Below are 19,884 nucleotides of genomic sequence, written 5' to 3'. Positions count from 1 at the left end.
TCCGATTCCCCCTGCGCAGTCACATGACTGCACTTTGGTGCTTGGCAACCAGTCCACATTCACAGGCATTTGCAGTATTCTGTAGCTACATGACTACGATTTATGTTTTTGCCAGAAATTGGCATTTGCCTTCAGTTCACTTAACCAATGGGTTCACTTAACCACCACTGTTATTTGCTATACGACCGCCACATTCGCTTAATGATTACCACAAAAAAAGTTATAAAATCGGCTCACTCACATGATGTCCCACTTTACAACCATCCTGATTTAGAACAGTAACTGTCAAGCTCAATTATGATATGTCATGGACTTCCTGTATATTCTTGTATTTCAGAAGACTGAAAAATCTGATGGAGTGTACTGTAGTCCACAATACATTACACCACAATTAACTAATTAGCCTTAAGGTGCCATAGGACTTAATTCTGGAAATTAATGCATTGTAAAATTTGACAACTTCCAAGACTATTTCAATACCTTGTTTTGCTGATTCAGATATTTTTTCAAATTTATGACAGCAAAGCTGCTGAGTATTTTCAGCTTGCAGTACATCTTTGTTTTTTGCTCTTGCTTTGTCCAGTGCCTTGTTAGCATTTTCATAATCCACTAATGACCTTGATCTCCTATACAGAAGGTCCTGTAATAAATAAAAAAGGAATAAAATCCAGTTGTGTGTATTAACTTTGGAAAAAATACTTTAAAGAATGATTCAATGTTATTCCAAATAGAATTTTATTCTATTATTAAGACAGTCATTTTACACAACTAAATAACTTTTATCTATCATGAAAATGAAAGCTCATTTAAGAGGAACTATATCAGAAAACAAGTAACCAACTGAAAGAATCAATCATCTTGTCTTTTTAAAAATAAGTAACTATAGCACAAGAATGATTCTGTTTCCACTATGCTTGTTTCATTTCCCCATCCTCACACCCTCCAAACTGAAGGGACCATCTGAGTTTTTAACAAATATGGTTTAGTACAAACCAGTGAAACCATCTAAATACTATTTTAGCAATACATTTGACTGATTCCAAAGAAAGTGGAATATATATATGTGTGTCTTTGGTTATTCGGGTTTTCTCCCGCGTAAAATTGGAAGTGTCTTGGCGACGTTTCGACGAAGTCCCATTCGTCTTCTTCAGGCTGGTGTTTTCAGCTTCGTGCTTCGAGGAGCAATGTGTGGTCTTAGCTGTTTCTTCCTTTTAACTGCCAGTGGGGGTATGAACTGATTGGGTGGGAGCTTGGCTGTGTTCTGATTGGGTGGAGGTGTGTTCTGATTGGTTAGGGGTTTGGCTGTGCTGATTGGATGGGGGGTTGGCTGTCGCACATGTATGTATACATGTATGTATGTATGTATGTATGTTTTCTGAGGTTTTCGTGGGTGTTTGTATGTAGGTCGTGCTCCTAGAAGCACAAAGCCAAAAACACCAACCTGAAGATGATGAATGGGACTTTGTCGAAACGTCGAAACGTCACTTCCAATTTTACGTGGGAGAAAACCCGAATAACCAAAGACCTACATATATATATATGAAAGTTGTATGAAGTGTGCATACTTAGTTTAGATCATTAGCTAAAGCATATAAAATATTAGTTCCATGGAATTCTATTTTCAGAATGTTTTCAGGCTGTTATTATATTACAACATCAAATTTACAAGATACTTTTCTAACCAGAAATTCAGTTCACCTTTGCAGCTTGTGATTCTCTTAGGTAGTATTTTAGAAGATCTGAGAGTTTAAGATCCTCATCGGCAGATACGCGGGCCTCTATTTTCTAAAAAAAAAAAAAAGCACGTCAGAAATAATATTTTAGGTAGTACAAACCACGTCCATTTATAGTGTCCCAATTACATCCTACTTTATTAAAAGCAGATATTTACAAAAATCTATTGTCTACAACTTAAAATGCCTTGTCACTGCAATTCAAACAGTATATAGTAGCGCTAAAGAAGGTTCAGAAGAGGCAACTAATACGAGCAAGGAGCTTCTCTATCAGGAAGATTGTTACATTTTGGGTTTTTTAATCTAGAAGAGTCTAAATAGTTGAATAAAAGGAGACATGATTGTATAACATTATGCATGGTGAGGATAAAGTAGACAGGCTACATCCCAAAATACTGAGAGTGGTGATCCCATGGATGTTCCTCTAATCAAACCGAAAGTAGGTAGTACTTTGTAGAACTTTGAGGTCTTTATTTCTGATGTTACAGTCTGTGTTTGTTGGTTAATTAAGTAATGTTTTAAGGGGCTTGGACAGGAGGTATTTTGAAAGCATAAGTAACGTTGAATAATAGTAAGATGTCACAGGACCTCAAACCAGAGAAAAATACTGAAATCTGAAGAACCCATGAGTTAACCAAATTGAAATCTTGCAATCTTTCATAATACATACCCTTGTTTTATCAAACAATTCAGATACTTTCAGGAAAAATCTGTAAATGGAAAGTAAATATAGTAAATAGTTTTCTGGTCATCATTTTGTTTTATTATGCTGGATATCATTCTATGTCAATAATTGCCTGGTGAACAACATTATCAACCATATACCAGAGACTATACTGAATCATGTTAGCTTGCAATAGTATCAAAGTAACTTCCTTAATGCTTACAACAGTTATCCCTTTCCTAAATCTTCAAGATGGTAGATACCGTTATTTATCTGCCTCCAATTTTTCTTTAATATATCTCTAAATAATAGGCAGACACCACGAGCCAATGTCATCCAGCGTGCTCTATAATTTGAAGACTGTGGTCTCTCTAAGCCGACTGGAACATCCAGATCATCTTTGACAAACTTTAAATGGGCAACAATATGCCATCTAGAGAGCAGTGGTTTTCATCCAACCATGCAGACAACTCATGTTTAGTGTATTCTTTAGAATGGAATCAGGAATACTGATATCAAACAATGTAAGCATGGCCTGCATATCTTTTACTGTTTGCTCTGGGGCTCTTTCAATATCTTCAGATGACTTATGGTTGTTGCCTCATAAGCATTAACTATTTTTTTCGGGAGCTCCTTAAAAGCTTTTAATTGGGGGCAGGATTCATTTCTGTAAACCTTTCTGAACAACAGACTCTAAGATGATAACTATGTAAATCATACAAGGCTATGTAAGATTTTTAAATAACTAAACAAAGTTTTTTTGTTAATGGAATTTCGTATTTCACTGGACCACCTGGCCCAGTTTACTGTATTAACATTATTGCACACATACTTTTTCCTTCCTCAAGCTGTTCAATACAGACATGAGACAGCACATTATTTTGGGTGATATCTGTTTAGTCAGGATTACAAACAGTTCTAAAAGTTCATAACTGCAATTTTAGCTTGGAAAAAAAAGCAATAAATTGGATGAACAGATTTTTTTTTAAAAAAGGAAAGCTTAAATGTTGGAATCTTTATATTTTTTTTTATAGCATTCAGGAATGAAGTTCAAGACTTAAGCAGCCCCTACTCTACTGAGCCCTGAAGTCCTATCTCTTCGTCTAGGCCTGTGGTGTGACTGAAGCTCCCTTTTTTATTTTAACTTTTACCTAACAAACCATCTGTGTTTGTTATTTCTGTCATCATCTTTGTTCTTTTTTGCTTTGTTATTTGTTTTAAAGTGTTTAACAATTTATAAACCATTCAGAGTCACTAGGAATTGAGCTGCATATAAAATTAATAAATTATTGGTAGTAGTAGTGGTGACTGAAGACAGCAGAACTCAAAACTGAGAAAGCAAACTTTTTAGTTTAAGGAAATAAAAATGAAGATCAAATTGGCAGATGGGAGAAGAAAGTAGTACTGTGATGCAATCAGCTTCAAGCAGGAAGCAAAGATCCAACATATGAAGGACTGGAAAATAATTCTGGTCACAGAACATTGGGAATTCTCAAATATCCTATAAACGATAAACAGCAAAACAACAACTGGAACAGAGAAAGACTACAGTATAGTATCTGTTGCTAAATCAGATTGTGTGGTTGGAGTAGAATCCACAGAAACCTAACCTGAAGAAAACCAACTAAGAGCTTATTATCCAGAGACATCTCTCAAGCATTTCCAGAGACATCTCTCAATGGCAACAAAGGGTATTTAATCTAAATTGATTTAAACAGTCCCTATTATTTCAAAAATAATTTACAAAAGAAAATAATAGTATACTACTCTTAATAAACATCTTAATTTTGTTTATTTTATAAGATTTTCCAACTTAGCCCTATACCTATCACATATGCAGGAAGCTACATAAATTATTTAATGTACAGAAGTAGCACTTTGTAAATCTGTTCAGAACTATGGCAGGGATTTTCATAAAGCCAAGTGCAAAGTTGAGAGAAAAATAGCTGAAATTACCACATGGTATGCACATCAAACCTGGAGGAACGTTGTCCATGGGGTCGCGATGGTTCGGACACAACTTCGCAATTAACAACAACAATGCACATCAATGTAAAAACATTCAAAATTATGTGCTATAATTTCTGTAAGTTGTATATCTTTTAAAAGAGACTTACTTGCATATATCTGTGGAGTCCTGTGTTCCCAATGTATATAATGAAGAACCAATTCTATTGTAGTCATCTGCAACATCTGAAAAAAGAAAAAAGATGTGGTATTAAATTTATTTTATGTTGATTTTCTATGTTAATTATATTTGTGTATGAAGTACATCCACAATATGATTCATATTCCCATATGATTTATATTCCCAGGCATCCCATCTTCTTTAATGTCACACTTGTCTTAATCTCAAAACTTATTTGGAATATATAAACAAAAGTTCAGGCAATATTTGGCTAGCATCAGAAAATTCTGCAAACACAGATAAAAAAAGAATAAAATACAATTTGTCTCTTCCATATTTGATCTTAGTTCTAATCAAATATTTATTGTCTCTATTTTTCCAAAATACCATTTATCCTTATCATATATTCCAGATTTATCACATAACATGGAATCTACAAACAATACTTCACAACTTAATGATACTTATCCTAATGCCCCCAAAATACTTTCTAGGCATCAGCAGGCAACTTACTTTTGTGGGATCTTGTCATTTTATCAGACTTGAGAGAGGAATCCTTGACACGGTTATGGTATTCTACAAGGAATGTTCTTTCATGTTCAAAAAAATCATCTACATCCTGCATGCCAAGATACATCAGAAGTAAGCAGAATAATTTGAAGAGAAGCAATTTATTTTTATTGAACCAGTTAAAATGTAACTGCCTCAAGATAAAAAAGTTCAATTGTAGAAACAGCAGTTACATATCCATAATTACAGTGATGCTTGGTAAATTCCCAATTTTAACACTCAAAAACCCCCCCCAGAGTAGCATTTTAATACACTGATATTTAGAATATTTCTATGTCACTAAAGCTCAAACAAAATAACACCAGACACAACAATTTTGGTGAAATGGGATTGTAGAGTTCAAAAGTGTTCTCTAGCATAACCATTGACAGCTGCAAATTTTCAGCCCATCTGAAGGACACCAAGTTGGGAAAAGCAGAAAAAAATATTTTCATCCACCAAGCTATGTAAGATATAAGTATAGCTTATGATGATGATTTGTAATTATATAAATATGGAAAATATTTATTCTTTTGTGCTTCCCCCACAGTTTTACATCTAAAAGCAAGAATCCATTTTGTCTTATAGGAGTCATGCACCAATTACATGGTATAAGTAGAATACTTTTGAATGACAATGTTTGGAAATGTTCCTACTTGCATAGAAGGTTAGAGGAAATGGTGGAGAATAACTTTTAATGCAGGGGTCCCCACCTATGGGCCATGGCCTGGTACTAGGCTGTGGGCTCTTGGCCAGCAAGCCGCGGAAATGGCTGACCAGGGTGCACACGTGTGGGTGTGCATTCCTCCCACTCACGCCCGCAGCCGTTTGCGTATGCGTGCGGGTGCAAACGGGGACATTAGTGTGGGTGTGTGCCCGCACCCCGTTTGTGCATGCACAAATGGGCCACTAGCCCTGGGTGTGTGTGTGCGTGGCCCATTTGTGCATGTGTGAATATGCGCTAGCCGCAGCGGGGTGCATGGCGGTTCATGCATGCGCACGGTGCCAGCGCATGCGTAAACTCGGTTGGTAGTACTGTGCCAGAGAGGCGTGGTCCCATTTGCGTGCATGCACACATAGTAATTTGGAAGCTCTCCCCTCCGGACCACGAACCCGGAAAGATTGGAGAACTCTGTTTTAATGTATTAGTAATTTGTGATTTGTAAGTATTTCCAATGTCCTGTCAAAATTGTAGATCCTTAGACCGAGAATGCCATTTAGCCCATGTAATTTAAGCTGCAGATATGAAATGAGAAAAATCTGAAAATAATTATTACTTTGTCAAGCATTTCAAGATTAGATGGATAGATCTCATATGGAAAAATATATGCCTCATCTCTGCAATAGTCCAAGAGAGTAAACAGAATCATCCTGAAATTTCTATATCCAGAAGGACAGAGAGCAAGTTTCAATTCCTTCAGGAAAGCCAAAAAGATCCAGCACTGCCAAAGGGTTCCTCACTCAAGCAAGGTCCCCCAGAAATTTATAACACTAGATATATTGCAAACCAATGGTGTGTTGGAAAGAGCTACTCTTTGTATACAACAGTTGTCTGTAAATTATTTGAGATATATTCCTCTTGCAAATTATTTAAACTCATATCATTCAATACTCAGAAATGGCTTTAAAATTGCTTAAAGATCACCTTTACTCCTGAAACAATGACACCATCAGCAGACTTAACCATGTTTTTAAAAAAGTCTTCAAGTTTCTCTTTCTTATTTTTTCCCCGAACACTCAACTGAAATAGAGACATGCATAATGTAAGTTTACTTTTTTCAATTCAGGGATTATTTGTTATTATTTCAAAGCAGTTCTCACTAAAGATAAACTAGAATGTTGTATCATTTTCATTTCTACCTTTATATGGTAAAATTTCATTCACTACCCAGTTACTGTGGATTTTGATGTGTTTACTTTCTTATTTATTAGATGCATTTCTAATGTATCAAATTTCTTCCAGGAACTCAAGGTAATTTAATTGGCTAGCTCTCTTCATTGTACCCCATCACAACTTGTGAGTAGGCTGGACTGGTAAAAGAGTGACTGACTTAAAGTAAGTCAGTGAGTTACTTACGACTGATATGGACTTAATGTCCCAACTGATTTTTTTTTCCAATATTTGTATATCTATCCTAATTTTGTACTGTGTTGCATCTTTTTCAGGTTTTTGGGTGCCAATAGTTTGTTCTAATACTTGAAATTTGCTAGAAGTAAAAACTGGGTAAAATTTATTATTAATATTACATCCAAGTAAATAGGACATTTAATTTAGTAGATGACTAGGCCAGAAAACTAACATGGTTTTTAAGTTCTTGTTAAATACTTTAGAGATAGTTGTATATTTGAATTTCAATTTGACTTTTTAGAAAGCATGTATTCTAGATAGCTGAAATATTTCAATGAAAAATATGTATTATATAAAACATTGTATTTTTTAAAATATATGACTGCTTTTTAAAAAGTCATCATCATTACTGATGGACTATGGTCTATCTAGTGCAGCCTTCTCCAAAATAAGCACCCAATCATCTATTTGTGGATTCCTAGGTTTCTGTAGCAATCATGGAAGGTTAATCAAACATTTTACTTTATGACTAAAAACATGCTTCAGGAAATCTCAATAGAGTACAAAGGCAACTGCATTCTATTACGACTGCATACCAACAACTGATAAATAGAAACAGCTACATCTTCTATAATTACATTGACTAGCAATTATTAATCTATGTAATCCTATTTTTAGAAACTAATAGCCATCACCAAATTCAATAATATCAATACTCAAATTTTGAATATACATTAGTAAAACAGCACTTTAGCCTGAATTTATTGCTAATCAATGTTAGTTGATGATCCCCAGTTCTAGAATTTGGGAAAAAAAGATGTTATTAACATTCTCTTGATTGTGCATATGTTAAACTGCTAGCAAGTCTTGCTTTAGAATACAAATGCATATAAAACTGCTTCAGTTCTATCATTTGGCTATTGGATTTCTGTAAATGTTCATTAATACATCCTTTGAAATGACTTCAACAGAAATGTTCATTTCAAATGTGATTTCACAGTAGATATTAGAGAGAAGTATAGTACTACCCATCTAGTCATATCTCGTTATTCATGGTATTCTATAAAGTTGCCAAAACACTGAATCAGTGAATACTGATCTTCAGCTGGGGACATGCAGATTTTCCCACTCTGTGCATGTTCACAAATAAAGTATTGGTTTTGGGGTTTTATGGTTTATTTTCATTTTATTTTATGGAATCCCGAATAATGAAAGATCAACGGCATTTTGATTTCTTCATACTACTCAAAGAGACATTTTCTGTTTTGTCATTTCCACACAATTATCATGACTCAAAATCTTTTTATCTGGAAAATACAAAGTTAGAAATTCCCCTTCCTAATGATATCCCATATTTATGCTAACTTTCACTTGCTGTTTTATTACCAGTTCTCCCTATCTGAGAAACCATTTTGGCTCTCACATTAACTTTGCATTATTATGAAAACACAAATGAATGCTACACACTTCCAATTTCACTGTTAGCAACTTCTCTACTTCCTCGGGAAGCTGTCCTTCTTGCTATCCTTTACTGGAAAAGCTGTCGATGTTTTCTCTCTCTTCATCTTTTGCATTTTAACCTCTCTGATTCCTAAAGAATGGTTCTTATTATTCTTATCGAAGTTTGATCTCTGTAAGGAACATACCCAATAATTTTTAAAACCGGCATATCTTTTTTTTTTTTTTTTTTCAAAAAAAAATTTATGGGACAAGAGGTCTTACTGCAGAGATCATGCTATTCTTTCTTCATGAAGACTTGTTTTTAGATGCTAATTTTAGCCAACATTTTCACATATTTTAAAAGGAAGAATTTATATACCTTACATTGAATTTTACTTAACAAAAAGCTCCTAATTCTAAAATGAATGTAGTACTCTACAATTTTTCAATATTATGAATATGTTGTTTTCTGAATAAGCGCAGATGGTTTTTATGATGTATTTCGGTACTCACATCCTGATTATATTCCAAGAAGACATGGAAATTTAAATCCTTCCTCAAAATGGGATGAGCAGCTACACGGCATAAGAAGACTTCATGCATAGCTACTGTCTTTTTGAAGATTGCCAAGTATTCCCTAAATATGAAAAGTAATATTATTTTGTAAAAGTGTTTCTGCATGAAAAACAATAGATTTCAACAAAATGGTGGTTAGTTGCATTTAATTAATTAAAATTAATCAAACTAAAGAGGAATTTTGAACAGGCTAATAGAAAGACCACCAGTTCTTTGTAGGGCAGGGGTGTCAAACTACTGGCCCACGGGCCAGCTGCATCATGCGGAAGCCGCACCCACCCCAGAGCTGACAATGCGAAAAAAGTCACAAAATGTCACGACACATCACGTGGCAAGTTGTAGGAGAACTAAAGAACAGTTTCCTTCTCTTAAATTCTCACTATTCCCTAACAGCTGAGAGTAAACATTCAGAATATCCAACTACTGTTCCTTTGCTGACAGAAGGCATTACTCAGCAGAATAAAGTAATTTCTGTCATTTTTCCTTTTTCCAGGACTCCCACAACTCTCTCCTATAAGAGATACTAGGTCAGATTAATGACCAAATATCATTTTCTTCCTTATTCTGACAATGCTGGAAGCTGGTTTAATAGCCCCTAAATTACCTTCATAAATGAAGTACTTAACAGTGAAAGAAGTCAAAAGCAGAATCAATGAAAGAAATGGCACAATACAACTAGCATTAATCTAGCTCAATGGTTGCCTATCAGAGAGCAGGACTTCTAGAATTCTCAGAAAAGGTTATACTGTCAGCCATTCTGTAAGAAGTCCACATACCTGGAAAACAAGCAAGCTGGGAAAGGCAGAGTTAAACTGAAATACACTTTAAAAGATGCATCAAGCAAGCAAAACAAGTGCTACTAAATTAGCTTAACTACCTTAAAATGACTGTCATAATCATGTATTTTCAGGTATGTAGAAATTAAAAACGCATATACATTTCATTTTTCCTGTCATATATAAAATAGGACACTGATTTTTTAGAAGGAAGTAATTTTCTCAGTCCGTTATAGGTAGTTTTCGGATTTCAATCAGTCAAATCTTCCATTATTTTAATACAGGCAACATATTCAGCAGTCATAGGTAAATATGTCAACGTGCCTGAAACCTCTAGAAAGATTTGGAGTTGTAAATATAAAAAACTATGCACATACGCTTCTAATTCTTGCTTCATCTTAGTAAATTCTTCTTTAGTCATGGATCCTTCTCCTTCACCAAGCTTCTGCAATTTTTCTCTTGAAGCATCAAAGTCAGGCCTCGGTGGCGCTGGTGGTATCTGTCAAACGAGTTGATCAGTTTATTTTTAAATCTTCCAGAGTGAAAACTCTTTGGATAAGCATAAGCTGTGTAAGAACACAAACCTCTTGCCTTATACTGTCCACTGCATTAAGACAAAAACCAATGTTACTTCAATTTCATTAACAATTTATTTATGCAATCTGCTTCAGCATTGTTTTAAAATACTTTTTTCAAGAAAACATGTATTTCCTATTCCAATTATGCTTATGGAATTCATAATATTATGAAAAAGGCATATTTTAAAATATATGCTGCATTTGTCACAAATCAGTATGGGGCATTTTAAATCAAAAATTCTTTCAAGCAGTTCTAAATAGCATCCAAAAATTAAGTATGATTACTGGAAAGTTTAAATTAGATTCAAGTGTCTTTAAAAAAAAGTCACTGAGATTTAAACCCTAGCCATTCAGTGGTTAATTGGCAATATATAAAGTATTAAATGTAGCTAACAATTTGTAATTAACAATATTTTTTTCTTCATAGTGATCTCACTGAAAAAGCACTATAAAATGTGTAATATTATCCTCCCAAATAATTAGTGCTACACTGTGCAACAGTGAAAAACTGATCAAGTACCGGACTCAGGAATATGTGTCATATTCCTCATTTGGCTTTGATAGTTATCAGACCTTCCTCATTGCAATAGCAGATGTACTTTTATTCTGGGAATATAATTTTCATTAAGTAAAACCTCTAATATCTCTTAGGCAAACTTTCTTAGCAATATACCCCCATATCAATCACCCTTAACTATTTGCCTCATTGACCAGGTATTACGGCAGTATAATTTCTTTTGGTATAAAAAAAAAGACCATTAAAGTAAATCTGCCTACTACAGCTAAATCAACAAGAAATATTGTTAAAAGAAATATTTAGCTGCAGAAATAAAAATAGGTACAATTGAATTTATATTCCAATTAAAGAATATACAAATGTGCTGCTAAAAGCAAGAATATTTTTATTGTTAACAATTTATTTTAAACAAAATTTTATTTTGCTTCTTACAACATTCAATCCCTTAAATAATTAAGCACAATTCTCCAAGACTAGAAATCACTTCTATTAGTAGTGCATTCAAAAAGTATGTTGCTTTTCCTTCATATTAAATCACGGCCCTTTTGTTACAGGTAATACATTTCATATTCCTACTTTTGCAGTAATTTTATTATGTTGATAACCTGCACACTTCCACTTCAAAAGTCCATAGCCTAATAATTGTTTATGCCTTTTTTGAAGAGCAGTATTTCAGAATCTCTAAATATCTCCTCCCTTAATTGCAGCAATAAAAGTAACAACTGGATGCTTCAGTGCAGAGAGTTTGTTGTTTTTATCGCTTGTAAATCAGAAGTGAAATATTAAGATACTGAAAGATCCTGGGTTAAGCAGCAAAAAAGGCTGATGCAGCAAGTGGGAAACTAAGTAAGAACTGTGTCCTGGAATTCTTCCAAACATCTGGTTTCATTTTCAGAAGAATAAAGTTTTATGAAACATTCTGTGGTGCAAGCCTTCAACAGGAAGTACGGGAGCAACATTTGCTACTGTCAGATCCTCTTCTTACAGTTCTTTGGAAAAAATATTACTTACAATGTAGCCTGCATAATCTTCATTCTCAACAAAGGAATCATGAAGCCAGATAAACTCTTCATGTTGTCTGACAACTGAAAATTCATTTTGTTTAAAATTTGGTAAAGAACTCTGCAAAACAAAATAGAATTAATGAAATAAGTGCTTTACCTCATGGCAATACAAAAACAATACAAATATCTTTTCAGAGTAAAGTACAGAATAAAGTACAGTATTATACCTCAACCACAACAGATTCAGAAATATGACATTCAAAGCAAAAAATAATTAAACAATGGGGGGGGGGAGAACATAGAAATCCAAGAACAGGTTTGATATCCATTCCTTTGTACATAGCATAGTAAATCTTTGTTCATGTATATTACACAGGAAAAGTATATTATCAACCTAATCATGCATTAAGACATCAAAATATTATACAGTAAAAATCCATTTGGGGGGATCTCAATGTAACAGACTTCACATGAAATTAATCACATTATACTGCAAATTACATCAAGCCAATGATAACATATGTATGTTAAGCATATTATACGCATGATACCAATAATCATCATCTCAAATATAAGAATGTCTCAGTTTACTGGACTTTTGATTATGTTGGATATAACCAAAGTACCTTCCGTAACTGCTTCATTAAAATAAGATCTCACTACATTTAATCTTTACACAATAAGATTTACCTTTTAAAAAAATCAATTATAGTATAAATAAAAGCAATGTCAAGGATTACCTTTGTATGAACAGTGAATTTGACTTTATCCCTTTCACTAAGAGCATCTGAAATGTCCACTTGCAAAGCAGCATCGGTTTGCAGATCTACAGTAATAGCTCTAAGCTAAAAAAGGAAAATTAATTAGTAAGGGACACAAAAGATTATTAGAATGCATTGGATTTTGACTGTACTTTAGCTTAGAAATAACCACATTAGACACTATAACACTACAGACTAGAGGGAATGACAGCAGTCAGCAACATAAAGTATAAATTTTACTTGTAAATACCGTATTTTCCGGCGTATAAGGCGACCTGGCGTATAAGACCCCTGACTTCGGCGCCGAGTCACATGCCTAGAAAGTCGTCTTATACGCCAAAAACTACCGTTATTTCCAGCATATAAGACGACTCAGCTATAAGACGACCTCCGATTTCAGCGCCGATTTCAACGCTTTCGAAAGTTGTTTTATATGCCGGAAAGTACGGTATATGCAGATTTGTTATTGTCATCATTCCCTCTGATCTGTAGTGATATAAAATTTGAATTCTATTAAGAATGCTTTTTAAACCCATTTTTAACCACTCAAAAATTACTTGCTGATTTGGAAATCTCAGTGTTTCCTTGATACTGACTATAGCAGAAGTTAGGAACCTTTTTCAGCCTAATGGCTCAATTAGCATCAAGGAAGCATACTGGTTGCTACATGATGGCAATAGATTTCTCCCATTATAAGCAACTGTTGAAAACTGAAGTGCACTAATATACATCAGAGTCAAAGTAACAAACAATTCAAATATTAATTATGCTAAAACTATAATTGTTTACATCAGGCATATCAAATTTGCGATGTCACATGACATTGCGTAATGTATTGCCACTTTTTCCCCATTGCTGGCAATGGGGTGGGCACGGTTTCAGAGTGACGCATCTGACCCGTGGGCCGGAAGTTTGACATGCCTGGTTTACATGAATACAAGTATTTTTGCTTGACATCTAAAGAATATTTGCATACATAGCGGGCAGAATTCCTTTTAAAGGACAGGACTCGTACCTAAAATAGTAACAGTTGTAAGTTAGGTTAAATATTGCATGTTTGTTTTTATTAAACACAAAAGAGATACAAATTGGAACAGATCTCTTAACTTTAATTTTTCAATTCTTCCTTTGTAACATCATTCCTAGCTTGGAATAAAATAATTCATAAATTCCCAACACTTATTTTTAACAGAGCAAGTTAGTTAGCTCCCTTACAAAACAAAGATGTATTGTTTTTCTAAAACACTAAAATAAATGCAAGTAGTGTTTTGTGAACAACATGTACTTTGTGGATGTCCACAGACTCTTTCATTTCCCAATTAACTTCTGTTAAGAGATTCTGGTACTAATTCTCAGAAAGAACTTGTTGCCTCCAATAACAGAAGTTGCTGCTTCTGCCGTAAGTGTTACATGATGTTTGAAATAGTTTTGGATCCATGTGTGAAGTCCACAAAAACCTGCAATGATCATAGGGTAATTCTCCTAATTAGCACCAGTTTTCAACAGCTCCTGCTCTTAACTATTGCCACTCTTTCTGTCCTTCCCCTCAAGAGGAAGCATAGATTCAGTTTAAGGAGTAATTGTACAGCAAGGTATTGGGCTACATTCATATTTAGTATTAAAATAATTCAGAGAAATGTAATCGAGTTGGGACCGTGGAGGTCTTCATCATCATCGAGTTGGGACCGTGGAGGTCTTCTAGTGACTCCAATCCCCCTGCTCAAACAGGAAACCCTATACCATTTCAGACAAATGGCTGTCCAGTCTCTTCTTAAAAACTTCCAGTGTTGGAGCATTCACAACTTCTGGAGGCAGGTTGTTCCATTGATTAATTAATTGTTCTAACTCTCAGGAAATTACTTCTTACAGCCATTTGTCTGAAATGGTTTTAAAAGAACTTAAATTGCAAATTTAAAACATCTGATTTAATTATGAATTATCAGACATATGGTTCAAAGGAAAGATTTTTCTTAAATAAAATTGACCTCCAAGCAGCAATGTAAATTTCCTATATTTCTATTACTTGTTTGACACAAAATTAGAGTGTAACTTAAGTTTCTATTAAAAATCTCCAGAATTGGAAACTCAGCTTCCTTTTTTCCATTCAATCTTACAAGGTCCCAAACTCCTGCAATTTTTAAATAACACATAAAACTGCACTGCATATGTATGGAAATATCTCTATTATCTTGTCCAGGCCTTTCACTAAGAATTTTTTTTCCTTCAAAAGTAATGCTACTGCATTAATCAGGCTTGATGTTTTATACCAATGTTTCCCAAACCTAGGTAAATTTGCCAAAACTGAGTAAAAATGATTTTTCTTTGGATAGCAACACAGAACTCCATTACCCATCACAAGACATTTAAAATGACTTAAAGATTACAGTACTACTTTAAAGACACTAAACGTTTAATTCTCCCAAAGTATTCATATTAAGATTAAAAATTGAAATTACAATGGTAATTTGTTGAAATGACGTAAGGATTATTCAATGATATTGTTTTATAATAATGTTAATTCTCAGGGTACAACTATTCAGTCAACAATTGTTTGAGATTATGAGAATGCTAAAGGAAGGAAGTTACAACTGGTCCTTGAAGTTTGATAAAACTTTCTCATAAGCAGTTTTAGGTAATGAAGGAAAAAGTTTGGGAAAAAAGTTTGCCTACATTACCCAGAAAACCGTTTTCTGATCAAGCAGCCATGTTTTACCTATTATTTTCATTGTGTATTTACCTTATAACATTCTAACAAAGTATTTCACAAGGGCATTTGTTTTGTCAACTGGAGTGATTAACTTGGTATTATCCATTCTTTAAAAAAAATACTGCTTAGGATCAGCTGGCAAGCAAGAGAAAACACCTCTAAATAGTAGCACTCTGTCTTCAAGAGTATTTAATCAATTGTTCAGATATTGAATATTTTATAACATAGAAGAGCAATATGAAAGCCATGCAGTTTTTGAAAAACATCTCAATGCACATAGAGAAAAAAGATTATAGTACTCAATTCTTGCACTTATTTTCTACTGACAATAGAAATAAAAATCAGGAAGTTAGACAAAATGAAATCTCTTTAAACTACCAATAGTTGAGATCAGCTTCTCAAAATGAAGGATCAGCTTCTCAAAATGATACCAAATATAATATAAGTAGTACTGTGAATATCAAGTATTTCTATCATTATTTCTAAATACTAAAATTCTTTAATTCAGAGCCTCAGTTACATGCTTCTAGCAGAAACATTAGAGATAGCTAAATGCCAGCCTTCCTCAATACGTTATGCTTCATATATGATAGACTTCAGCTTCCAGACTTTAGAACCAATGATTGGCAAGTAGGAATTCTATTTAACAATTTAACAATTCAGAAGGGCATACAAATCTTCTCCAAAGCACAGTATTACCTTAATTGCTCCAAGCTTAATAGAAAACAGAACTGGAGAAAATAACCAACTAGACAATGTAATGTTTCCATTACATAGGTGTATTTACTTTTTAACTTCCAGTATTACTTTTTCAAAGAATTAAATTTAAATCCATTATTTGGACCCTATATAAAAGATATGGCCTAATTCACACTGAATTAGTGTTAAAAAAAGTTAAATACAATTTATTTTCTCCCTCAAAAAAAGCTCTCTTCATAATTATAATTTAGGACAGACTATCATTTTCATGTAGTGCTTGCACAACAACTGGGAATCAGGAATCCAGGCTAATCTACTGCCAACCACCTGAAATCCACTAATATATCTAATTTATGCACTTTTGAAAAACTGAATTTTATAGCAAATGGGAAGAATTAAAAATTATCACTGTAAAGAGTCCATTTTTTGCTTAGCTGATTATTCTATAGCAAAATTCACCTAAACTAGTTGGTATTCTACTTGATATTTCTTTCTATAATTTTCTCTTTAAATATAAAGTTTCTAAAATATTTGATTATCACTGTTTCTCTGGCTCTTACAATGAACACCACACAATATATCCTTATCTTTCTAAGTCAAAGAAATAATACTTAGCATGGTAACTATAGGAGTCTAACCAAGATATAACTCTGAAATCATAATTAAATAGTCCAACTGGCCTGGAGAAGCAATAGCTTTCACCTAATATAATTTGCAAGATTATTGCAAGGATAAAATGGGAAAGAAAAGAACTCAGTATGCATTATGTTAATATTTTGAATTCCCGCTGGGAAATTAAGGAGTTATGCTAGGGCTATAGCTAAACTACTGTTTAAACCAAAAACCAGGGTACACAAATGGCTAAACCAAAATCAAACATATTGCATTATGCTTTAGTCTAATTATGAACTAAACTATCAAGTTAAGTATCTTTTGCTTTAGCATGTTATGGGAAGATATTTACTGTCTTTTTACTGTCTCTTAACTGTGGTCTGTGATTTCTGGTAAATTACATGAGCTTATTTCACGAAACTGGCTAAAAACAAATGAAATCGCTATTACGCTTTGATTTACAGGCGCATTTACACTCTCACAGCAAACCATACTTCGAAAGAAAATGAGTATTCCGGTTGCCCTTGAGATAATTACAGCTTTTCTCGATACGGTCGTCATTAATTTTTAGTCCGACTTTACAAACCTTAAAAGAAAAATCCCTAAGAACTGACACAAGCAGCCAGGGATTATTGACAAAGCAAAGCTGGGCCCAAAGAACCGACCGCAGCCCGTTCCTTGTTCCGCAAGACGAGGCTGCTCAGGAAAAGGCCCTCTCCCTTCCCCACCCCCCACTCCGGCCTCGGCAGTCCACCTCTTCCTCCCAGCAGCTCCGAGGGGGAGTCAGTGGGGGAGTCAGTGGCTGGAAGCCCCCCACGCCCACCCACCCACCCGCCCCACCCCGCAGCTAAATGAAACTGCCCGCTACCAGGTGGGGACAACCTCCTCCCCTCCCTCCCCTCCCCACCACCACCATCTGCAAAAGCAACACTTACTCCTCGGTCCTCTTCGGAGAGGAAATCTGGGCCGTCGTCTGAGCCTTCCTGTCCCGAGCAAGGGCGGTGGCGAAGACGAGGGAGTCAGAGGCATCCCCGAAAGGAAAGGGAGAGAGAAGAAAGCGACATAGAGGTTAGTGGCGAGCCAGCCAGCCCTTGCCCTCAGCTCCCCAAGCACCTACCATCATGGCTGCTCCCAGCCCCTTCCTTCGGCCTCGCGAGCGCCGGCCTAACCCACCAGTCGACCCGCCCAGACCGAAGGGGAGGGATTAAGGCGACTCCAGAAGATGGCGAGGGCGGGCCTTGGTGCGAGCCTTACAGCTGCGGCGCCTTCCCTGGGGGTGGGCTGGGCTCGTTCAGAAGCCGTGTGGGGGAAAGCTTGCTTGTTAACTGAGGGGGGTTCGCGCTTTATGAATCAGCGGGATTGCGGCTTTGTATTTTCCAGGAGTTGAACAACAAATTTCTGGAAGCTCCAGAAGTGGTTGCTCCAAACGAGACCCCGGGGAGCCCCCCCCGAGGGCAAATGACCGTTTCCTCTACTTTAACACAGAGCGTTGGAGACGATCCTTCAATAAGCCCGGGTCTGAATACGAGTGTTGCTGGATGTGCTGTGCAGGCTCGGGAGGGTGGAGGAAGCGACAAGGGATGGGAAAAAACACTGCCGCAGCTAGTTCGTTCCGACGCCGCTGTATCCTCTTAATGGTTATTTCAAGGACATGCCCGTTTCCGAGACAAATTACCGCTCAAGCCCAAATTATGTATTTAAATCATGTGTTTAAATCGAAGCACAACCCTTGAAAATTGGTATAATCAAATTACTGGGCTTGCTTCAGAGAAAATAGCTGACGGGGGTTGGTGACGAGGAGTAGACGGCTTCATTTGCAGGAGTAGCTTTACTCAACCCAAACCAATAGTATGTTTAGGATATAGTAATGAAACATACAATTTATTTTTTCAGACAAGTGTTTTCCCCATGCGCATTTACTTGTACAATCCCTCCCACGGTGTTTTGTCTAGGTCCAAACCAGGTTTGGCCTCGGGAAGCAATGTCTTCGACAGATATTAGGATCCTTGCACATCCTCCATTCCTTTGGCTAATGTCCGTATCTTATATAAAGAGCACCAGCTTCAAGATGTGCAAATATTGCATAATAACAACAACAATAATAACAGAGTTGGAAGGGACTTTGAGGTTTTCCATTCCAACCCCCTGCTCAGGCAGGAAACCTATACCATTTCAGACAAATGGTTGTCCACTCTCTTCTTAAAAACTTCCAGTGTTGGAGCATTCACAGTTTTGGGAGGCAAGGTGTTCCACTGATTAATTGTTCTAACTGTCAGGAAATTTCTCCTTAGTTCTAGGTTGCTTCTCTCTTTGGTTAGTTTCCATCCATTGCTTCTTGTCCTGCCTTCAGGTGCTTTGGAGGGTTTCTGCTTATTCCTTAGTAAAAAGGAACACGTTATACACAGAATTTGCAGAAGAACAGTTGTATCTTCATCTTGGGAATATGCAATCCCCTACAGATGAATAACAGATTATTGCTGTTATTCATCTGTAGGGGATTGCATATTGGTCTACTTTATTATTAACAGCTATATGGTAGTCCTTCAGGTTCAGAGAAGACACTCTGTTGTGCAGTTCAACTGTGGACATAAAAGTGACTCTGCAACCCCACTTTGGAAGCCCTGTTGACATAATAGGGCCCTGGAAGTCCATTGTGATAACTGTGGGTATTATTTTGTGATGCCACACTATTAGTTTTGGCAGCCCCTATCTTCAAAGGCAATGGGAGGTTCACAATAGAGAGCTCACCAGTATGTTTTGTCAACAGCTGCAGCTTCTAGCTCCCTTGGCTGGATATCACAGTGGCTAGGATTTCTGTCACATTGTCATTGTAGCTCTTCCATTGTTGACCTTGAGATCTCTTCCAAACTCCAGTACACTATAGAGCAAGTGGTGAGGCATACAGCAGTCATCCATTCTGGTGATTTGTCCCACCCATCTAATCTAGATTCTGATAATCATGACTCAATGCTGATGGACTCCACACAATCCAAGTTTGACACATGGTCTTGTCAATGAATGCCAGGGATGGAGTGGAGAACACTTGTGAGATATTTCTCCAATTATTTGATG

At 35.7% G+C, this 19,884-nt stretch overlaps 1 protein-coding gene across 1 annotated transcript in view; it reads right to left on the bottom strand.

The window, feature by feature from the left end:
* Positions 1 to 18,038, bottom strand: part of SNX6 (sorting nexin 6) — a 22,732-nt gene extending 4,694 nt beyond the window's left edge. The window contains exons 1-12 of the mRNA XM_039351847.1: positions 17,930 to 18,038; positions 17,748 to 17,795; positions 12,774 to 12,878; positions 12,041 to 12,151; positions 10,312 to 10,433; positions 9,096 to 9,219; positions 6,720 to 6,815; positions 5,039 to 5,144; positions 4,515 to 4,590; positions 2,404 to 2,443; positions 1,699 to 1,785; positions 481 to 640 (exon numbers count right to left, since the gene is read on the bottom strand). Of these exons, the coding sequence (XP_039207781.1) occupies positions 481 to 640; positions 1,699 to 1,785; positions 2,404 to 2,443; positions 4,515 to 4,590; positions 5,039 to 5,144; positions 6,720 to 6,815; positions 9,096 to 9,219; positions 10,312 to 10,433; positions 12,041 to 12,151; positions 12,774 to 12,878; positions 17,748 to 17,795; positions 17,930 to 17,935 (1,081 nt within the window). The 5' untranslated portion in view covers positions 17,936 to 18,038. The remainder of the gene's footprint in view (positions 1 to 480; positions 641 to 1,698; positions 1,786 to 2,403; positions 2,444 to 4,514; positions 4,591 to 5,038; positions 5,145 to 6,719; positions 6,816 to 9,095; positions 9,220 to 10,311; positions 10,434 to 12,040; positions 12,152 to 12,773; positions 12,879 to 17,747; positions 17,796 to 17,929) is intronic.
* Between the last annotated feature and the right edge of the window lie 1,846 nt (positions 18,039 to 19,884).

Source organism: Crotalus tigris, unplaced genomic scaffold, assembly GCF_016545835.1.
Source record: "Crotalus tigris isolate CLP2741 ecotype Arizona unplaced genomic scaffold, ASM1654583v1 scf7180000018371.15429387391:27106975, whole genome shotgun sequence".
NCBI classification, from domain to species: domain Eukaryota; kingdom Metazoa; phylum Chordata; class Lepidosauria; order Squamata; family Viperidae; genus Crotalus; species Crotalus tigris.
The sequence above is the reverse complement of the archived record's forward strand: the minus strand, read 5'-3'. Positions and strand labels throughout refer to the sequence as shown.